The sequence below is a fragment of the Arctopsyche grandis genome, chromosome 10 (assembly GCF_051622035.1).
Source record: "Arctopsyche grandis isolate Sample6627 chromosome 10, ASM5162203v2, whole genome shotgun sequence".
NCBI lineage: Eukaryota > Metazoa > Arthropoda > Insecta > Trichoptera > Hydropsychidae > Arctopsyche > Arctopsyche grandis.
This window is the reverse complement of record NC_135364.1, coordinates 2,214,014-2,235,657: the sequence shown is the minus strand read 5'-3', so window position 1 is coordinate 2,235,657 and position 21,644 is coordinate 2,214,014. Positions and strand designations below refer to the sequence as shown.

The 21,644-nt window shown below is 35.5% G+C and overlaps 3 protein-coding genes across 3 annotated transcripts; all 3 read right to left on the bottom strand.

The window, feature by feature from the left end:
* Nucleotides 1-1,325: 1,325 nt before the first annotated feature.
* Nucleotides 1,326-3,593, bottom strand: LOC143918267 (uncharacterized). The gene is made up of 8 exons (XM_077440053.1): nucleotides 3,212-3,593; nucleotides 3,031-3,118; nucleotides 2,602-2,656; nucleotides 2,316-2,513; nucleotides 1,777-1,827; nucleotides 1,588-1,695; nucleotides 1,402-1,468; nucleotides 1,326-1,348 (listed from the first exon to the last, which is right to left on the bottom strand). Exons 3-8 carry the CDS (start codon nucleotides 2,620-2,622, stop codon nucleotides 1,326-1,328), a joined length of 468 nt encoding a protein of 155 aa, XP_077296179.1. The 5' UTR covers nucleotides 2,623-2,656; nucleotides 3,031-3,118; nucleotides 3,212-3,593.
* A 14,731-nt stretch (nucleotides 3,594-18,324) lies between these two features.
* LOC143918266 (uncharacterized) lies at nucleotides 18,325-19,620 on the bottom strand. Its single transcript, XM_077440052.1, has 7 exons — nucleotides 19,600-19,620; nucleotides 19,315-19,512; nucleotides 19,131-19,205; nucleotides 18,776-18,826; nucleotides 18,587-18,694; nucleotides 18,401-18,467; nucleotides 18,325-18,347 (listed from the first exon to the last, which is right to left on the bottom strand). Exons 1-7 carry the CDS (start codon nucleotides 19,618-19,620, stop codon nucleotides 18,325-18,327), a joined length of 543 nt encoding a protein of 180 aa, XP_077296178.1.
* LOC143918222 (uncharacterized) lies at nucleotides 19,315-21,019 on the bottom strand. Its single transcript, XM_077439997.1, has 3 exons — nucleotides 20,191-21,019; nucleotides 20,026-20,098; nucleotides 19,315-19,654 (listed from the first exon to the last, which is right to left on the bottom strand). The coding sequence occupies exons 1-2, from the start codon at nucleotides 20,997-20,999 to the stop codon at nucleotides 20,026-20,028; spliced, it is 882 nt and encodes a 293-aa protein (XP_077296123.1). The 5' UTR covers nucleotides 21,000-21,019; the 3' UTR covers nucleotides 19,315-19,654.
* Between the last annotated feature and the right edge of the window lie 625 nt (nucleotides 21,020-21,644).

Genomic DNA, 21,644 nt, shown 5'->3' with positions numbered 1-21,644 from the left:
TCGATGCCTTCGAGATGTGGTCCTGGAGACGGCTATTGCGCGTGCCTTGGACCGACAAACGCACAAATGTGTCTATTCTTGAAGAATTAAAAGTCAAGATACGTATATTGCAGTTCTTCGGCCACATTGCACGAAGAAGTGAGCCTGGAGCGGTTGGTTGTGGTTGGTAGCGTCGAAGGCAGAAGAGCCAGAGGCAGATCCCCCGCATTACCCTCTAATTAGTCTCTGCAGCGACGGGAGCTTCCACGGTAGTAAGTCTTCGCCTGGCCGAATTTAGAACTGAATGGAGGCAGCTGGTTGACCGGACATCATAGTCACGATCCTCAGTGATGAGGGAACCAACCGACAGCAATATAACTTTTCTTTGTACATACGAGTAGTATGACAAAATGTCAATATTGTACACAAAACCTAAAATATTAAAATTTGGCAATATATAAAAATGGATGTCTGATAAATAGTAAATTAAAGTTAACTTTTCTTTGTACATACGAGTAGTATGACAAAATGTCAATATTGTACACAAAACCTAAAATATTAAAATTTGGCAATATATAAAAATGGATGTCTGATAAATAGTAAATTAAAGTTAACTTTTCTTTGTACATACGAGTAGTATGACAAAATGTCAATATTGTACACGAAACCTAAAATATTAAAATTTGGCAATATATAAAAATGGATGTCTGATAGATAATAAACTTAAGGTAACTTTTCTTTGTACATACGAGTAGTATGACAAAATGTCAATATTGTACACAAAACCTAAAATATTAAAATATAAATAAAATACAATATATAAAAATGGATATCAGACGATAAATAATAAACTTAAACTAACTTTTCTTCGAACATACAATTATGTATGGCAAAATATCAAAATTACACAAAAAACTTTTAACTTTTCTTTTTACATACACGTAAACTGACAAAACGTCAAAATTTATACCCAACAACTAATATAATTTGAATAAACGTAAAAACTTCATTAGCCACATACATGCATATGTATATTATATGCAATAAAAATTTCCATTTACAATTGAGTAAAAATGGATGTTTTATAAAAGTAAACTTAACATAAATTTAAGTAAAAAATTGCACCCATCACCAATTTGACAAACCGTAAAAATACATCAACCACTTTTATATTTTACTATTTACAAAACAAAAATTATTATTAATTATCGAATAAATTTAAACTAATTTACTTTTGAAAATAAGAATAAACCAAAATACTAAAATGAAAAAAAGCACTATTCCAATTTGTTATTTCAATTAATAATATACATATATTACTACTATTACTTACTATTGTCATTGAATCAGTTACAGCGATATATCGTAACTAACAACGTATCAATATATTTATTATAAAGCAAATGAATTAAAGTAACTTACGACTCTTGATGTGTGCACCTTTTTTTGGTTCGGGGAAGGAATTTGACTGCGAAGAATTTTCAATTGGCTGTAAATTTAAAAAAAAATCAAAAATTAGGAACAGAGAAAGAATTTTATAAAAATATATGTCACAATCATTATGTATAACAAAATCAAAAGAATACATGAAAAAAATTTAAAACATACCTTTAATAGTGGAGGGACGTTGAAATTGAATCTGGGGACAGATTCTTTTCTGGGTGTGGCAGCAATCGCAGTCAATGGTGTAATAGCAATAGGAAGGGATTTCATCTCCTATAAAAAACAATAAAGATCATAATTAGTATACATATATTCATAATGAAATGGATGTACATTAAGCAACTAGAAACTCACCTTAATGATATTCTCGACGTTGTAAAAAACACCGCAAGGATCTAATGCACTCTGTAGACAAAATAAAAAATATAATTAATAAACAGTAATATTACAATAGGAAATGTGAAGGATTAGTTAGAAAAAGATTAAGTTCGTAATAAAACTCTATTAATTCCTCAATAAACTTAATAGTTCACATACAAGGGGGTTCACGGGGGGTAAATAATTGTATATGAATTCCTGGATATCTAAACATTTGTCAACATGGTATTCTGAATAGCGTACTATTTTTTCGATACCAAGAAATGATCGACCCGTTTATATATGTATGTAATATGAATATACGAAAATGTATACATACAAATATACTTACAGGAGGCGTCTTATCATTATACAATTTGGTAGGTGGAGCCCTGTTATGTACCCCCACAGGCATCCCTTCGTGAAACTTTCAGAGACAAATACAAAAATGTAAATGAATAATATTCTAAATGAATGCATGTATGAATAGATAATTTTGAGAGGCAGAAAACAACCAAAAATTAAATGACGCTCACCTTGCCATAATGTTGGGGTCTTTGGTGTGACCGTCCATTCTGCGAGGAATTGTAATGAGGCTTCTTGAATTCTGGAGCTGGGCTAGCAGGCTCGCCATATACGCCGATAGAAGATTTGGGATCGTCGAGTAGGTGTTCAACAGTATTGAATACACCTAATTTGCTCTGTATTTGCTGGGCTTCGCGGTCCGGGTTTACCTAAGACAAAAAAAAAGTTACATTACATTTATTCGCATATTTATATATGTATATTTAACAATATCAAAAGGTAAAAAAATATACTCACTTTAACTGGCGGCCTAAACATGGGCACGCATTCCGACAGAATATCTCGCTGAACACTGTGAAAGAAAAGAAAAAATAGGATTTAGTACACCGTGAAAATATCAACATACAAATATGATGAAACAAGATTATAAAAATAATACTACATATATGTACATGTGAGGTTGTGTAATGGGAATGAATGGAAATTAAGATGACTTTCTACTATTCAAGAAAAATAATAAAAATAATATGTACATATGTATCAAAATCAAAAAGCAATATTGATAAGCAGTGTTTTTATAAGCAATAAGCATTCGATACTATCTTATCTTATCAGAAAGAGATGTTGGTACGGAATAATGATGAAGATGGAAGTGTAATAGTGTGCGCATATCAAAAATCTCAATAGTATATCCAAGGTTGACTAATAAAAATAAATCATTAGTACCTAAATTACAAGTCCAATATCCAGCTTAGCTGTCAGCAGTCTCATAGTGTCCAGTAGTAAAGAGGTCGCAAAATATATTCTACTATACCTAAATGATAAATGATCCTTTTAAATTCAATTTCCTAATACTAACTATATTTAAATAAAAAAAAAGAAAGAAAGAAAAAAGACAATAGCTTACAATCTAGCATATATATTTTCCGCCGGAATTCGTGGTTTTTCGGACTTGCGCGAATCTTTTCTGAGCCACTCGCACCAATAATCTCCAGGCCTACATCCTTTGAGTAAATATTCGGAAGTGCTGACGCTGAAATTACGTATATCAGCAGGACGACCAGGACGGTCATACAGAATATTCGGATCTTCAAGTTTTTGGGGGGCGATTTGTAATGACTTTTTCGGCTGTGTCTGCTGCAATCTGCAAATTGGTGCACCATTTCTAGGGCGAGGTATTTCCAAAGAAGATATCCCATTACAACTTCTCTTTGCTGGATTTTCTTGGATTTCACTTGGATTTATGTGACGTTTAACTGCCTTCTGGTGAGACTCAATCTGACTCTCGAAAGGCTTTTGTTGTCTCGTGGTCTGCCTAAGTCGGTCTAAATGCCTATGTTGCTCGATGGGTCTCTTTGGATCTAGAGGTCTCCGCTGATGCTCAATTTGGTATTCTAAAGGTTTAACTTCATGTCGCTGTCCATTAAGCGGACGTTCGAAAGGTCTCTGTTGTTCAGACCGTTTTCTCAATCTACCATCTTCCCCATCAAGTCTCGTCATCTTAAATCTGTATTGCATCAACTCGCTCAATGATTTTAACCCCTCAATTAGGAGCATGCGGTATTCATTGGGAAATGTCACCATCTGTTTGTCCAAAGGATTGCGCGGCAAAATTTGACATCTCTCGGCGATGAGTGTGCGAGGTTCGCTATTGTGACCGCATGGTGGCGCCACATTCGGTACATTTCCATACCCCATTTTTATAGTAAATTTATATATATATATATATATATAGCGAGAGTAGCGAAATAAATTATTTGCAAGTAGCACAATTTAACTTACACGAATTGAAACGTAAAACTATCAGAGAAAAACCTTAAAAACACGCGGTCAGCGATTGTGCTATGAAAGGACACGTCACACGTCGGGATTCACAGCTTCCTACTTCCTTCAGATACGAAGCAGTTTAAGGAACACAGGAAAGCAGGAAGAGTCACAAGTACACAATTGGGTTTTGAATTAAAACGTGAAACTATCAATAATAAAAACCTCAAAAAACACGTGGTCAGCGATTTTCAGATATAAGAAGGCGACACACATCAAGTTTCACAGCTTTTTACTTCCTTGCAATACAATAATAGTTTAAGGAAGACAGCAGCTTGAAGCAAAATGAACCACAAAAGTACTTTGAATAAAAACACAAACACAACTTGTCAACTTCACACTGCCAAGTTGCAGAGACGAACTGGCGAGGAGCACAGGGGTGTGGTAGGTCCTTCCTCCCGGGCGGCGCGCACTCGACTGAAGCTGGAGACGAGCGCAGCGCAGCGCCTGACCAACCGTTATCTGCCTGACCGACCCTTACCAGCCATGTCGTTATGTCTTTTTTTACAATATTTTTTTTTATTCCCAAAAATTTACAATTCTTATTTATTTTATTATTTTTATATTACTATTTTTTTTCAATATATAGAAGATATTTAAAAAAAAACGTGTATAAATAAATTATGGAATATAAAAAAATTTGAAAGCGTTTATTATATAATATAAAACACTGAACACAACCGCTTTATATATTGACCATGGACCTAGAACGACGCTTTTTCGTGCACAATTTTGACATTTAACACTCGAGTAAATGATCCTAAAATTAAAAATGCAAACGATGAATATTGTTGGTGTCAAATATTATATAAACAACAACAAACATCTTACGTCAAACGCGAGTTCGTATAAAATAAAAACAGTATGGCCGCCGAGTTTCACATCGCGCGCCACCAGAGAGCGCCGCGATCTACTTTTCAAACGTCAATAGATACCAAATAAATTTTTGACAAACTGTTCGGAAACAATCACAAATTAATATTTTATTCAATGAAAAAAGCCTACGTCCAGAAAAGGTACGTCCTGCTTGAAAACGCTGAGGCAATGTATGTAGAACTACAATGTTCCATGGGGCAGTCAACAAAATCATCATTGCAAACATGATATAAACATTAATATTTACATTAACTTACATATCTCATGCCTACAAAGAAAGTAAACTTGTACTCATCACTTTTACAAGTATTTTTATTAATTTTAAATTAATTAATTTCGCTTTATTCGCCACATCATACTTCGTATCTTTCATTGGTAAAATTTTGACAGATCAGTCAAATTCACACATAAAAAAGCAATACTGAGTGACGTCACTGCATTCGACGATGACGTCACGCGTGTCAAAATTCGAGTCTACTTTCATATTAGTGAAATGTAACAATCTTATCACACCTAAAAAAAATAGTAAAATAAAAGTAAAAATTGGTCAACATTAAAAAATACGCTTTCGACACAATTAATGTACGCGTGCATAAAAATATTTCCTCTATAATTGTCAATATATTCCTTATCGCGCCAAAACGCCCCCAAAACGCTCTGTTAACAGCACGTGTTAACGCACGCTCTCGGCAATGATTAATTTAATCTCAATGTCAAGTCGTTGACGAATGTAAATTAGATGCGATCTATGTACCAAAAACGAGAACCATAACCATAAATACACATCTAAACTTAAAATATATGCAAAAAAAAAACACCTTAAAATACCGACAGGACAAAGAATTTCACTGGCGAATTATAGTAAAAAACGAGCATTTATTAAAACCGGGAGTTTTTACCGCAAAGTTAATTTTTTATCATCCTTCAGATATACGGATCATTTTAGTAAAACTTCGAACTAAGAATTAGAAATTCGGCATTCGGCACAAAAATGTGCGATAATATTTGACTAAGATACCGGTGCAACGAGCAGATGTGCTTTAGGAAGTAAACAGTGACGAATTATTATCTCTAGTCAAGATAAGATCTTAAGAATTTAAGTGCTCGAGTGCACGGCACCCACTTACCTGCTCTTTCGAAATCAACCCAAGTAGGTAACAACAATGCACAACTGGTTTTCTATAATATAATTTTATGCAGATAAGAAAATAAGAAACCTGTGGGATTGATTTCATTTTAAATAAATCTTACATTAATTCTCCTTGACGGTCCCGATTTACTGAGTAAGGTTGGTTTCCATTGCTCTACGACATATAAAAGCACATATTTGACAAGAATACATTACTTATTCGTTACTTGGATTTAATCCGATGATAAATAATTTGACGAAATGAAATTCCCTTGGATGATCAGATAGTAGTGGATTTTCTTAATATTAATATAAAACGTATATCATACATATGTACATGATAATATTTTATTTTATTTTTATTTTATTTTATTAATTGAAAAATCAACAGACAGGATGTACAGAGATAGGTATAAAAAACACAAAAAGTAAATAAATAATATATGTAACACCCGAGTCCAATAATAGATTTTTACAAAAATGAAAAAGATAAATATAAGGAAAACAAATTAAAAAGTAAAGAATAAAGGCATGACAAAATATGTAGTACATTGCATAATTAAACTATAGTATTAAAATAATTGGAAAAGGTTATAAGATAGAATATAAGAAGAAATTGAAATTTACAAATATAAAAAACAAATGAAAAAGGTAAATACAAAATAAACAAATGAAATGGAAAGGAATGAAAGCTATAATATGATTAAATAGCACATTACATAACTAAACTAAAGTATAAAAATAATGGAAATATTGGAAAAATAGAATAGAAGAAAAAATGAATCAATCGGTCAAGATATGTACATACATACTCCCAAATGCGAAATGCTGCGGAACGTTAATTTAAATTTTATCATAAAAATATAAATACAGTATTAAAACATGAAAATTATATCCACAAAGGCCTGGTAAAATTTAAACGCTACTTTTTTGTACCTAGCGTATTGGCGTATTAAAATTTGGCAATATATAAAAATGGATGTCTTTAGCTCTTCTGGCACCTCGCAAGTTAGTACATATTCAGAATCATTACCTATGCTTGATTTCATAATTTTTTAAATGGAATTTAAATTTATAATATTTTCATACTTACATAATTAGCCACATAATTTCGATCTCGTCACTCGACGCTCCGTGAGAACGGACGTGCCGAAGACGTACTCTCTGTGCGAGCGCTCATAATACAGCGATACGCCATACCGTCAAAAAACCCACACCTTTTAGTGGTGATAAATGAAGTTCTGGCGTTCATACGTAATAAGATAGACACCCTAGATGAAGTATCACTTGTCCAAATATGCGACTTCTTTACTGAGGATGAAATGATGGTGGCGAGAAACGTGCTCATTTCACTTCTGCCTGATGTGCGAGATACACGACGACAAGGTGATCTAAAAAAGTTAAGATGTATTCAAGACATTATTAAAATGTTTAAAGAAACAGATGTGTCTGTTCTACCAAATTTTGGCGCTGTCAACCTGCGACGTTTGCCTCCTGTTTCTTTCGATTCGATTGATGTTACATCACTACTGAGTGCCATTCAAGATTTGAAGGAAGAGGTGAGAGTTCTGAAGTCTCAGGGTGGGGCGAATGATATTTCTCTCATTAAGGATGCAATAGCTGAGTTGCGCGAAGATATGAACAAGATCACTTCCGATGTTTCAAATCGCGATTTGAATGCGTCTAACTTGGTGGAAGAGATATTAAAAAAAACCGGAACCTTTGCGGATGCCGTACGTAAGCAGACTAATAAAACCAACAAAAATAATAGCCAATCGAAACTACCTCCTGTGCCGAACGCATCGAATAATGTTACATCGAATAATGTAAACAAGCAGAGAGCGTCAACCAGTGGCGGCGCTTCGAAAAATGTTACATCGAACGATGCAAACAATCAGGGAGTGTCAACCAGTGCTGGCGCTCCACTAGCTGAAAATGATAACAACGATAATTTCAAATTAGTTAAAACGAAAAAAAACATTAGACGAAGTGCCAACTTAAGAGGCACTTGCAAGGATTCTGAATTGCAAGCTGTAATTCCAGAATCTGAAATTTACATCTCTAGATTCTCGTTAGAGACGAATGTCGAAATAATTAGTACATATTTAAAGAAAAAAGTAAATTTCAAATTCACCTTAAAAGAACTACCATCTCGAACAAAATGTGGTTTCAAGTCTTTCATTGTTGCAACTGAAGCCACGAATGCAACAAAACTGCTCGTGCAAGATTTATGGCCGACCGGAATTGTTTTCCGACGTTTCCGAAAAAACTATATTAATGGGGGACAAAACAATAACAATCGTCAGCTATAATTGTCGCTCTTTTCGACGTACTGAATCCTACATTTCCAAACTATGTAATGAGGCCGACGTTATTTTGTTACAAGAAACATGGTTTTTAGAATTTGAAACTGTATACTTGAGAAGATTCCATCCATCATTTGAAGGCACTGGTACATCTGCAGTGGACAGCGGTAATGGACCTTTAGTTGGACGTCCCTATGGTGGTGTTGGTATATTATACAAAAAAACTTTTACAGTCACCCAAATTGACCTTCATAATCCGAGATTACTTTGCATTAAACTTCAGCAAGGTGATATTCAATTGTTAATTATTAATGTATATATGCCGACGGCAAAACCAGAAAACTTTGAAGATTTTACTACTTGCTTGGGCATTGTTAATGCCGCTATCGAAGATCATAGTCGCTCGAATTTTATTGTCATGGGTGATTTTAATGCTCATCCTGGCTCTTTATTTTGGAACGAACTACTATCCTTCTGTGAAGAAAATCATTTGAGGATTCAAGATTATGCGTGTCTTCCATCTGATACATTTACATATGTTAGTGACGCACACGGCTCCTTACGGTGGTTGGATCACTGTATCACATCTGAAGGAATTTTAGGATCCATTCAAGATTTTAAAGTCCACACTGACGTAGTATGGTCAGATCATCGTCCGCTTTTTGTTATAATTGCTTCGAATGGTCTGAATCGTTCGAGACCATATCACAATTATCGTCATCGCGACATTGCAACTTGGATGCCACGCAACCCTTCCGACATAATTGCATATTCACTAGAAATAATTAACTCTTTCGATCGTATTGTATGTGATAATAATCTTCAAAATTGCAATTTGAGAAAATGCACTGATACTGAGCATAGGACTTCCATTAATTACCTCTATCATTCGATTGTAGATGTGTTGAGAAATGCCACTTCGACATCATTTTCTTCACCAACGCATCAGTATAATGATAAGAGGTTTAAGGTGGTTCCTGGTTGGAACGATCAGGTAGCGGCACGCTACCTAGATTCGAGGAACTCATTTATAGAATGGGTCGCAGCGGGCCGCCCTTCTACAGGAGAAATTGCCGACCGACGTCGTCATGCTAGGCATGTTTTTAAAATTGCACTGAAGGTATGTCAACGCAACGCTAATCAAAGTATTATGGACAAGATAGCCCTATATCATAGAAATAAAGAATTCAAGCAATTTTGGAATGCTACAAATGCTATTTTAGCAGTAAACAGTACTATCCCGGTACATATTAATGGAATCTACAACCATCGGAGTATTGCCAATATGTTTAGCAAGCATTTCAAAGAGTCTGTTTCGGATTTGATGGGCAGGGCTGATATGGTTATGTCTATCTCAGAAGATTCGTTTTTCGTCATAACTGGCGAAGAAGTTGAAACTGCGTTAAGGTCAATGTCTGGAGGGAAAGCAACTGGTTGGGACAGCATTAGTACGGATCATGTTCTGCATAGTGGTAAGAATTTCTTCATCATATTAGCAAGGCTTTTCAATGTGATGATTTTGCATGAACATGTACCTGAAGAGTTTTCAAGGACGACTATTGTTCCTGTCCTCAAGTCATCAAAGCTTGATGCTTCAGTCATTGACAGCTATCGTCCTATTGCTCTAGCCACCATTTTATCTAAAATTCTAGAGAAGATATTGAGTTGCAGATTAAGCGGCTACCTTTTGTCAGCTGATGAGCAGTTTGGATTCAAGAAGCACTCGTCGACGGACATGGCCATCTACACTTTAAAACAGGTAGTGGATTTTTATACATCGCGAAAAACTTCCGTATACGCCTGTTTTCTAGACTTATCCAAGGCCTTCGATCGAGTGGATCATGATCTACTTTGGTCCAAACTGTTAAAAAGGGGAGCTCCAAGTCAAATCGTGAGGTTTTTAGCATCCTGGCACCGGAATCAGTTCAGCCATGTACGCTGGGGGAATTCATACTCTGATCCCGCTTCTTTGAAGTGCGGGGTTAGACAGGGTGGGTCAATGTCTCCTGGCTTATTCAACCTTTACATGGATGAACTTTCACATCGCCTTCGACAGACTGGAGTTGGTTGCCACATAGGAGGAATATGCAGTAACCACATCAGCTATGCGGATGACATGGTGATCTTGGCGCCTTCTCCGTCAGCTCTGAATCGCCTCCTGGAAGTTTGCTCGAGTTATGCTGCAGAACATAATATGCGGTATAATACGAGTAAATCCATGGTATTGATTTTCCGATACGGTCGAGGTCCTCATTTCGTCCCCAACATTATTTTAGATGGGCGTAATCTTGAAACTGTTAGGGAAGTCAAGTATCTGGGACACTTGCTGACGGAGGATCTATCTGATGACCGTGACATCGAAAGACAAAGAAGAGCCATTTGTGTAAGGGCAAATATGCTGGCTAGACGATTTTTCCACTCCAGTGTAGAGGTTAAGAGACAATTATTTATGTCCTTTTGTACTAGCCTCTATACTGGTGAATTATGGACCAGATACAAGCGGGAGACGATGAGGAAGATAAAGGTACAATACAACAACTGTTACCGTGCTCTTTTCGGGTTACCTAGGAGCTGTAGCGCGTCGCAAATGTTTGTAGAAGGGCATGTGCCTCATTTTGAAGCCATTCTCAGGATGAGAGCGGCCTCTCTACGTCTTCGTATATTTTTATCACCTAATTGTCTTCTTGCTGCTGCATCTTCTCATTTGCATTCTTCATTGTATGTTCGATGGATGGAACTGCTACACCGACCGCCTTGAATAGACATAAAATTATTATTATTTATTATTATTAGATTATTTATTTATTATAATTATTATTATTATTATTTATTATCAGTAATATTTATATATTTACTTATGTATTTATTTATTTATTTTTTGTTAACTATTTTTCAATACTTTTTTTATTTTTTTATTATCTATATATTATTTATATGGGCGTTGGGGATTGCACTATTCTCCTCATCGTCTGGAATAAAAACTATTATTATTATTATTATTATTAACATACAAAACAAACACCCCCCACAAAACGAACACCAAACGAACACATGTTGGCACCATGCGAGGATCCAACCTGAAAAAGCGAATTAAGAAGACACTGATAACTACAACCGAAGCTCCTCAACCAGGCTGCTCTCAGACCGCTCAGATGGAGACCGAGTGGCAGTTTCCAAAACATACGGCAAAGAACGTGAAAGATGTTGCTCCTGAATTTAAAATTCAGGAGAAAAACAAATTTGAAGGGCTCTTGGAAGTTTCCGATGTCCCCAGAAGCGGTGGAAGAATCCCGCCCATCATCATGACAGCTACTGGCACTCACGGCAGCATGATCGAGTCGATCAAGAAGTTTATAAAAGACTTCACAATGACTTACATTGGTCAAAATAATGTCAAGATACAATGTAAAAGTCTTGAAGACTTTAAAAAACTTCGGGATGGATTGACACCAGACCGACAATTCCATACCTTTTCCAGGAAGGAGGAAAAGGAAATAAAAAGTGTCGTACGTGGCTTGCCGAAATTGCCGGAAGCTGATATTAAAGATGACATCATCAGACAGGGATTCCCTGTAACCAAAGTCATACAGATGAAGACGAAGGAGCCTAGGAGCAACGCCACCGAGCTATACTTGGTGTTCTTCGAGCCATCGGTATCGGCAAAGAAGATTAAAGAAATCCGGTACATCTGTTACACAAAGGTCAGTGTCGTTAAATATACTAGTAAATCACAAAATATTACTCAATGTTTCAGATGCCAAGAATATGGACACGCTGCGAAAAACTGCAATCGGCAGGCCAAGTGCGTCAAATGTGCCGGCACTCACCTCACCGCACAATGCAATCAAGGAATAGTTACCCCTGCTGTCTGCTCAGGCTGTTCAGGATCTCACCCCGCTAACTTCAAAGACTGTCCAAAAAGACAGAACTATCTGAAAATGCTGGAATCGAGGAAGAATCGAGCATCAATTGTCAAAGCCAACCCTTGGAAACTCCCAGTGGCGCAGCCACAAAATATCCCGGTCGTTAACGATCACAACTTCCCAAAGCTACCGACCATTAAAACTCCTTCACCAAATATCCCTAAAAAACCCCACCAACCAACCAATCCCAACATTCAACCAACAACAGACCTAACTTCCATGGCGTCTATGACGAAGATGTTGAAGATCCTCCAGGAGATTCGTGCCAAGGCCAGCGGTTGCACCGACAAACTAGAGCTGGCACTCATGCTTGTCGAATATCTCGATGTCTTTGATTAACGGGAGGCGCCTGAACATTCTAGCTTGGAATGCTCGTGGACTTAAGAATAAGATTGACGAACTAGAGTCGGCGATCGGTGAGTACTGTGTTGACATAGTTTTAATCTCCGAGACCTTCTTAAAACCTCATATCCGTATTAACCTACCTAACTTTAACTGCTATCGCGAAGACCGAGAACAGCATGGAGGGGGAGTTGCCATTTTTATAAAATCGTCAATTAAACATTGTCGCGTAATAACTCCGCCACTAAAAAATTTAGAACTAACCGCCATCGAACTAACAATTAACAACACCCATCACATAGTAGCATCCGCTTACAATCCTCCCCAAAAACGATTATTGGCATCCGATCTTAATTAAATATTTAACATTGGTAGTTCGGTAGTGGTATCTGGTGACTTTAATGCCAAACATCCGTTATGGAGTTGCGTAAACACTGACCTACAAGGCACAACTCTTTATAAATACATTCAACTAACAGATACAATCTTACTTCATCCGGATACATACACACACTATCCCACAAATAGCTCACAACCATCCACACTAGATCTTGTCCTCGTCAAGAACTGCCCAAAAATATCGACACCAAATGCCCTTCAAACCCTGTCGTCTGATCATCTCCCGATAATCTTCTCAATCGACGGGAAACCCGAGGAAATCATCAAGCATAGTTGGGATTACGGGAGAGCTAACTGGCGAGAGTTCAAGTCATACATAAATGACCAAACCATTCTAACTTCTACCACACTCACAAACAAAACCGAAATCGACAGCTCCATAATACACCTAACGGAATCAATAACTCGATCCAAACACCTTCACATACCTAAGACACAATACATTGAACACAAATTAGAGATAACTGACTTTGTTGCAAATCTAATTAAAAGTAAAAATAAACTCCGTAAAATTTGGCAAACATCAAAAAATCCAGCATTGAAAACATTAATTAATAAGCTCACATATCAAATTAAAATTAGAATCAAAGAAATCAAAAATGAAGCTTGGTCTAAAAAATTAGAAAAATTGAGCTCAGTTGATGGCTCTCTATGGAAATTAGCTAAAGCGATTCGCAGGACAAAAAACTCGATTCCTCCATTAGATGATGCAGGAATCTCAGTGACGCGTGATTGCGACAAAGCAGAACTATTATCAAAATCCTTCCAAAAACATCACACACTCACACAACATTACAATCACATACCAACGCATAATAAAGTCAACCGGTCCATTAAAATCATCACAAAAACTCCCACTAACAGTACTAAAAATATAAAATTGGTGCATCCGTGTGAAATCCAAAATATAATACGTAATTTAAAAAATAAAAAGGCACCTGGGCGAGATTCAATAGATAACATCACAATCAAACAACTTCCATTTAAAGCTTTAGTCTCACTATCTAAAATATTCAACGCATGTTTACTCACCGGGTATTTCCCAGAATACTGGAAAACAGCCAACGTAATTCCCATACTTAAGCCCGATAAAAGCTCAAAAAACCCGGCCAATTATCGACCCATTAGCTTACTTTGCACGCTTTCAAAAATTCTGGAAAAAATAATCTACACACGTTTACTTAAAGTCGTAAATAAGAAATTAATAAATGAACAATTTGGATTTCGCACTGGACATTCCACGACCCAACAACTAACAAGACTAACTGAACACGTGACGAAGAACTTTAATATGAAGAGAAGTACCGGAATGGTATGTCTCGACATAGAAAAGGCCTTCGACACGGTTTGGCACGATGGACTCATTCATTAGCTCCTTATTAACAAAATACCAAACTACCTAATTCTCATCATCAAATCGTACTTAACTCGTAGAAAGCTAGTGGTTAGCGTAAATAATGAATTATCGTCTCCAAAAATAATCGCAGCTGGCGTTCCGCAGGGGAGCTTGCTTGGCCCACTCTTGTTCTCCATATATATAAATGACATACCTATTCCAAAAAACTGTCACATAGCCCTATATGCAGATGATACAGCTTGCTTCACAAGTAGCAAAAAAACAGACACTATTCTTAAAAATCTTGAATTTGCAATTAAAACAATGACTGAACACTTCACTAAGTGGAAAATTCAAATTAATCAAACCAAAACAGACGCCATATTCTTTAGTGTTAGAAAACATAAGCCAAGTTCAGATCTGAAAATCCCCTCTGGAGAAAGTCTGAAATGGCAGTCAGTAATAAAATATTTAGGAGTAACGTTTGATAAAAGAATGAGATGGGCACCTCACATTGAGGCAGCGAAATGCAAGGCGATGCGGGGTATATCTTCAATATATCCAATATTTAATCGCCATAGTTCTTTATCAACGCTAAATAAAATAAAATTATATCGCGCGCTCATATTACCATTATTAACCTATGCTTCACCTGTATGGAATAACGCCTCGAATACTAACCTTTCCAAGCTCCAAGTAATACAAAATAAATCCCTTAAAATAATTTATAATACACCCATATATACTAACCTGAAAAAACTGCATGCTATATATAATATTCCGTTTGTTACAGACATTACTAACAAACTAACCAGTAGATTCTATGAAAGAATCACTAATAACCATACTAACACACTTGTGAAGAGTCTCGGTGATTACAACAAAATGTCTATACCCTTCAGGTATAAACACAGATTACCTAAACACAATCTGCTTTAGGTCATCGACTTTAGATAGTCTTTAATTAATATTATGTATTAGATGTATTATGAACATTTATAAGGATTGTAAATAGGTTTTTGGGCTCTTTTTCCTATTATGCTTTAGATTAACATTAGAATAATATAATACTGTAATTACTAACCAAATTAAATTAAAATTGTAAAATAGAAAATGATCAGTAGATCAGTAGCTATTAAAATAGATATAAGATGTATTGTGAACATAATTTCGTAATAATAAAAAGCATTTAAAAATCAAAAAAAAAAAAAAAACATAATTTCGATCACATTTCTTTTGATAGTATTGATAATATTTAATGTAGAATTATTTCATATTTAATAATTTAATATTGAGTGTTGACTGGTTTAATATTTAATGTTGAATTATTTCATAATTGATTATTTCATATTGAGTGTTGAATTATTTAATATTTAATGTTGATAATTTAATATTTGATATTGGATACCTGTACTCAACGTTAACGTTAATGTTTGGTACTAATTTCATAAATATTATGATTGTGAATAAACTGTCTAAATATCACTGTTCGACACGAAAAATGTTTCAGAGACGAGATATGACTTTTCTTATAGATCTATGCCCAGTGAACACGAATCTGGTAATAAAAAGTGTTGATTGGATCGAGATTCGGAGATATGTGTGTTTTATAAATCGCGCGATTTTTCTATATCTTGGTGTTGTTCGGTCGATTTCTCAAAATCTGTTAATTTCCTGTTCAAAATGAATATTGGAATCTACAGTCGGGTATTTTATCTTTCATTTGTAGTACTTTTCAGCTTTCAAAATTACGTATTTTCACTTGGGATTTTTTCCCACTGTTAATACTATATTATATTGAGTATTTTCTATTGAAACATGTTTATTAGGATAGTGTTCTGGCCACACTATTTTTTGATTTCGTTTAAAAGGGTTAATTGGATGTGTGGTGAATTTTAAACCGGTTAATTTGCGAGCAAAAATTTCGTATTAGTAGAGCACATATTTGTGTTGTGTGCGCTGTATATATAGCTCGTGCAGCGTAAGCTGGCACGTACCAATACAAACACGTATATTGTGTCTGTGAAGATATGAATAAGATTTTTTGTATCTGTTATCTAGGACAATCAGTTGGTCCCTTTCATACGCACCCACTTTCCGAGCATAACAGAAACAATAATTATTTTTACATACCTCCTTTACGTTTCACATGGCTTTCTTGTCAGTGGTCATTTTTATCTCTTATCTGATCGTTTTCATTTGTATTGCTCAAAGTGTGCACTACAGAATGATTTTTTAAAAGTCTCCTGGCAGCGATGGTACACACGCTGAACTTCTGAAAGAGCTTGGTGAAACTGCCATAAAGGCGCTATGTAATATGTGCAACAAGATCTGGGTAAACGGAGTATGGCCTAAAGATTGGGTCAACATTCATTCCCTTACACAAAAAAGGATCTACAAAAAAATGCGAGAATTACAGGACCTTAGCCTTACTATCGCACTCTAGTACAGTATTGCTGTATATAATTAAAGATCGTTTGAGCAGTTACCTTGGATGGCAAATACCGAAAGAACAAGCAGGGTTTGTAAAAGGCCTTAAAGGGACACAACTAACGAAGATTTGGAAGAATAGAGCCATTACAACTGCTGTCAAAATCCGTCTCGTGAAGAGTCTCGTTTTTTCTGTCTGCCTTTATGGAGTCGAGACGTGGACCTTGAAGTTGACGGATAGACGGAGAATCGATGCCTTCGAGATGTGGTCCTGGAGACGGCTATTGCGCGTGCCTTGGACCGACAAACGCACAAATGTGTCTATTCTTGAAGAATTAAAAGTCAAGATACGTATATTGCAGTTCTTCGGCCACATTGCACGAAGAGGTGAGCCTGGAGCGGTTGGTTGTGGTTGGTAGCGTCGAAGGCAGAAGAGCCAGAGGCAGATCCCCCGCATTACCCTCTAATTAGTCTCTGCAGCGACGGGAGCTTCCACGGTAGTAAGTCTTCGCCTGGCCGAATTTAGAACTGAATGGAGGCAGCTGGTTGACCGGACATCATAGTCACGATCCTCAGTGATGAGGGAACCAACCGACAGCAATATAACTTTTCTTTGTACATACGAGTAGTATGACAAAATGTCAATATTGTACACAAAACCTAAAATATTAAAATTTGGCAATATATAAAAATGGATGTCTGATAAATAGTAAATTAAAGTTAACTTTTCTTTGTACATACGAGTAGTATGACAAAATGTCAATATTGTACACGAAACCTAAAATATTAAAATTTGGCAATATATAAAAATGGATGTCTGATAAATAATAAACTTAAGGTAACTTTTCTTTGTACATACGAGTAGTATGACAAAATGTCAATATTGTACACAAAACCTAAAATATTAAAATATAAATAAAATACAATATATAAAAATGGATATCAGACGATAAATAATAAACTTAAACTAACTTTTCTTCGAACATACAATTATGTATGGCAAAATATCAAAATTACACAAAAACTTTTAACTTTTCTTTTTACATACACGTAAACTGACAAAACGTCAAAATTTATACCCAACAACTAATATAATTTGAATAAACGTAAAAACTTCATTAGCCACATACATGCATATGTATATTATATGCAATAAAAATTTCCATTTACAATTGAGTAAAAATGGATGTTTTATAAAAGTAAACTTAACATAAATTTAAGTAAAAAATTGCACCCATCACCAATTTGACAAACCGTAAAAATACATCAACCACTTTTATATTATATTATTTACAAAACAAAAATTATAATTAATAATCGAGTAAATTTAAACTAATTTACTTTTGAAAATAAGAATAAACCAAAATACTAAAATGAAAAAAAGCACTATTCCAATTTGTTATTTCAATTAATAATATACATATATTACTACTATTACTTACTATTGTCATTGAATCAGTTACAGCGATATATCGTAACTAACAACGTATCAATATATTTATTATAAAGCAAATGAATTAAAGTAACTTACGACTCTTGATGTGTGCACCTTTTTTTGGTTCGGGGAAGGAATTTGACTGCGAAGAATTTTCAATTGGCTGTAAATTTAAAAAAAAATCAAAAATTAGGAACAGAGAAAGAATTTTATAAAAATATATGTCACAATCATTATGTATAACAAAATCAAAAGAATACATGAAAAAAATTTAAAACATACCTTTAATAGTGGAGGGACGTTGAAATTGAATCTGGGGACAGATTCTTTTCTGGGTGTGGCAGCAATCGCAGTCAATGGTGTAATAGCAATAGGAAGGGATTTCATCTCCTATAAAAAACAATAAAGATCATAATTAGTATACATATATTCATAATGAAATGGATGTACATTAAGCAACTAGAAACTCACCTTAATGATATTCTCGACGTTGTAAAAAACACCGCAAGGATCTAATGCACTCTGTAGACAAAATAAAAAATATAATTAATAAACAGTAATATTACAATAGGAAATGTGAAGGATTAGTTAGAAAAAGATTAATTTCCTAATAAAACTCTATTAATTCCTCAATAAACTTAATAGTTCACATACAAGGGGGTTCACGGGGGGTAAATAATTGTATATGAATTCCTGGATATCTAAACATTTGTCAACATGGTATTCTGAATAGCGTACTATTTTTTCGATACCAAGAAATGATCGACCCGTTTATATATGTATGTAATATGAATATACGAAAATGTATACATACAAATATACTTACAGGAGGCGTCTTATCATTATACAATTTGGTAGGTGGAGCCCTGTTATGTACCCCCACAGGCATCCCTTCGTGAAACTTTCAGAGAAAAATACAAAAATGTAAATGAATAATATTCTAAATGAATGCATGTATGAATAGATAATTTTGAGAGGCAGAAAACAACCAAAAATTAAATGACGCTCACCTTGCCATAATGTTGGGGTCTTTGGTGTGACCGTCCATTCTGCGAGGAAGTGTAATGAGGCTTCTTGAATTCTGGAGCTGGGCTAGCAGGCTCGCCATATACGCCGATAGAAGATTTGGGATCGTCGAGTAGGTGTTCAACAGTATTGAATACACCTAATTTGCTCTGTATTTGCTGGGCTTCGCGGTCCGGGTTTACCTAAGACAAAAAAAAGTTACATTACATTTATTCGCATATTTATATATGTATATTTAACAATATCAAAAGGTAAAAAAATATACTCACTTTAACTGGCGGCCTAAACATGGGCACGCATTCCGACAGAATATCTCGCTGAACACTGTAAAAGAAAAGAAAAAATAGGATTTAGTAAACCGTGAAAATATCAACATACAAATATGATGAAACAAGATGATAAAAATAATACTACATATATGTACATGTGAGGTTGTGTAATGGGACTGAATGGAAATTAAGATGACTTTCTGCTATTCAAGCATTTTGATCTTGTACATATGTATGTATCAAGATCAAAAAGCAATATTGATAAGCAGTGTTTTTATAAGCAATAAGCATTCGATACTATCTTATCTTATCAGAAAGAGATGTTGGAACGGAATAATGATGAAGATGGAAGTGTAATAGTGTGCGCATATCAAAATTCTCAATAGTAATATCCAAGGTTGACTAATAAAAATAAATCATTAGTACCTAAATTACAAGTCCAATATCCAGCCTCATAGTGTCCAGTAGTAAAGAGGTCGCAAAATCTATTCTCCTATACCTAAATGATAAATGATCCTTTTAAATTCAATTTCCTAATACTAACTATATTTAAATAAAAAAAAGAAAGAAAGAAAAAAGACAATAGCTTACAATCTAGCATATATATTTTCCGCGGGAATTCGTGGTTTTTTGGACTTGCGCGAATCTTTTCTGAGCCACTCGCACCAATAATCTCCAGGCCTACATCCTTTGAGTAAATATTCGGAAGTGCTGACGCTGAAATTACGTATATCAGCAGGACGACCAGGACGGTCATACAGAATATTCGGATCTTCAAGTTTTTGGGGGGCGATTTGTAATGACTTTTTCGGCTGTGTCTGCTGCAATCTGCAAATTGGTGCACCATTTCTAGGGCGAGGTATTTCCAAAGAAGATATCCCATTACATCTTCTCTTTGCTGGATTTTCTTGGATTTCACTTGGATTTATGTGACGTTTAACTGGCTTCTGGTGAGACTCAATCTGACTCTCGAAAGGCTTTTGTTGTCTCGTGGTCTGCCCAAGTCGGTCTAAATGCCCCCGTTGTTCAACAGGCCTATGTTGCTCGATGGGTCTCTTTGGATCTAGAGGTCTCCGCTGATGCCCAATTTGGTATTCTAAAGGTTTAACTTCATGTCGCTGTCCATTAAGCGGACGTTCGAAAGGTCTCTGTTGTCCAGACCGTTTTCTCAATCTACCATCTTCCCCATCAAGTCTCGTCATCCTCAATCTGTATTGCATCAACTCGCTCGATGGTTTTAACCCCTCAATTAGGAGCATGCGGTATTCATTGGGATATGTCACCATCTGTTTGTCCAAAGGATTCCGCGCCAAAATTTTACATCTCTCGGCGATGAGTGTGCGAGGTTCGCTATTGTGACCGCATGGTGGCGCCACATTCGATACATTTCCATACCCCATTTTTATAGTCAATTTATATATATATATATATATATATATATATATATATATATATATATATATATATATATATATATATATATATATATATATATATATATATAGCGAAATAAATTATTTGCAATTAGCACAACTTAACTTACACGAATTGAAACGTAAAACTATCAGAGAAAAACCTTAAAAACACGCGGTCAGCGATTGTGCTATGAAAGGACACGTCACACGTCGGGATTCTCAGCTTCCTACTTCCTTCAGATACGAAGAAGTTTAAGGAAAGCAGGAAGAACCACAAGTACACAATTGGGTTTTGAATTAAAACGTGAAACTATCAATAATAAAAACCTCAAAAAACACGTGGTCAGCGATTCTCAGTTATAAGAAGGCGACACACATCAAGTTTCACAGCTTTTTACTTCCTTGCGATACAATAATAGTTTAAGGAAGACAGCAGCTTGAAGCAAAATGAACCACAAAAGTACTTTGAATAAAAACACAAACACAACTCGTCAACTTCACACTGACAAGTTGCAGACACGAACTGGCGAGGAGCACAGGGGTGTGGTAGGTCCTTCCTCCCGGGCGGCGCGCACTCGACTGAAGCTGGAGACGAGCGCAGCGCAGCGCCTGACCAACCGTTATCTGCCT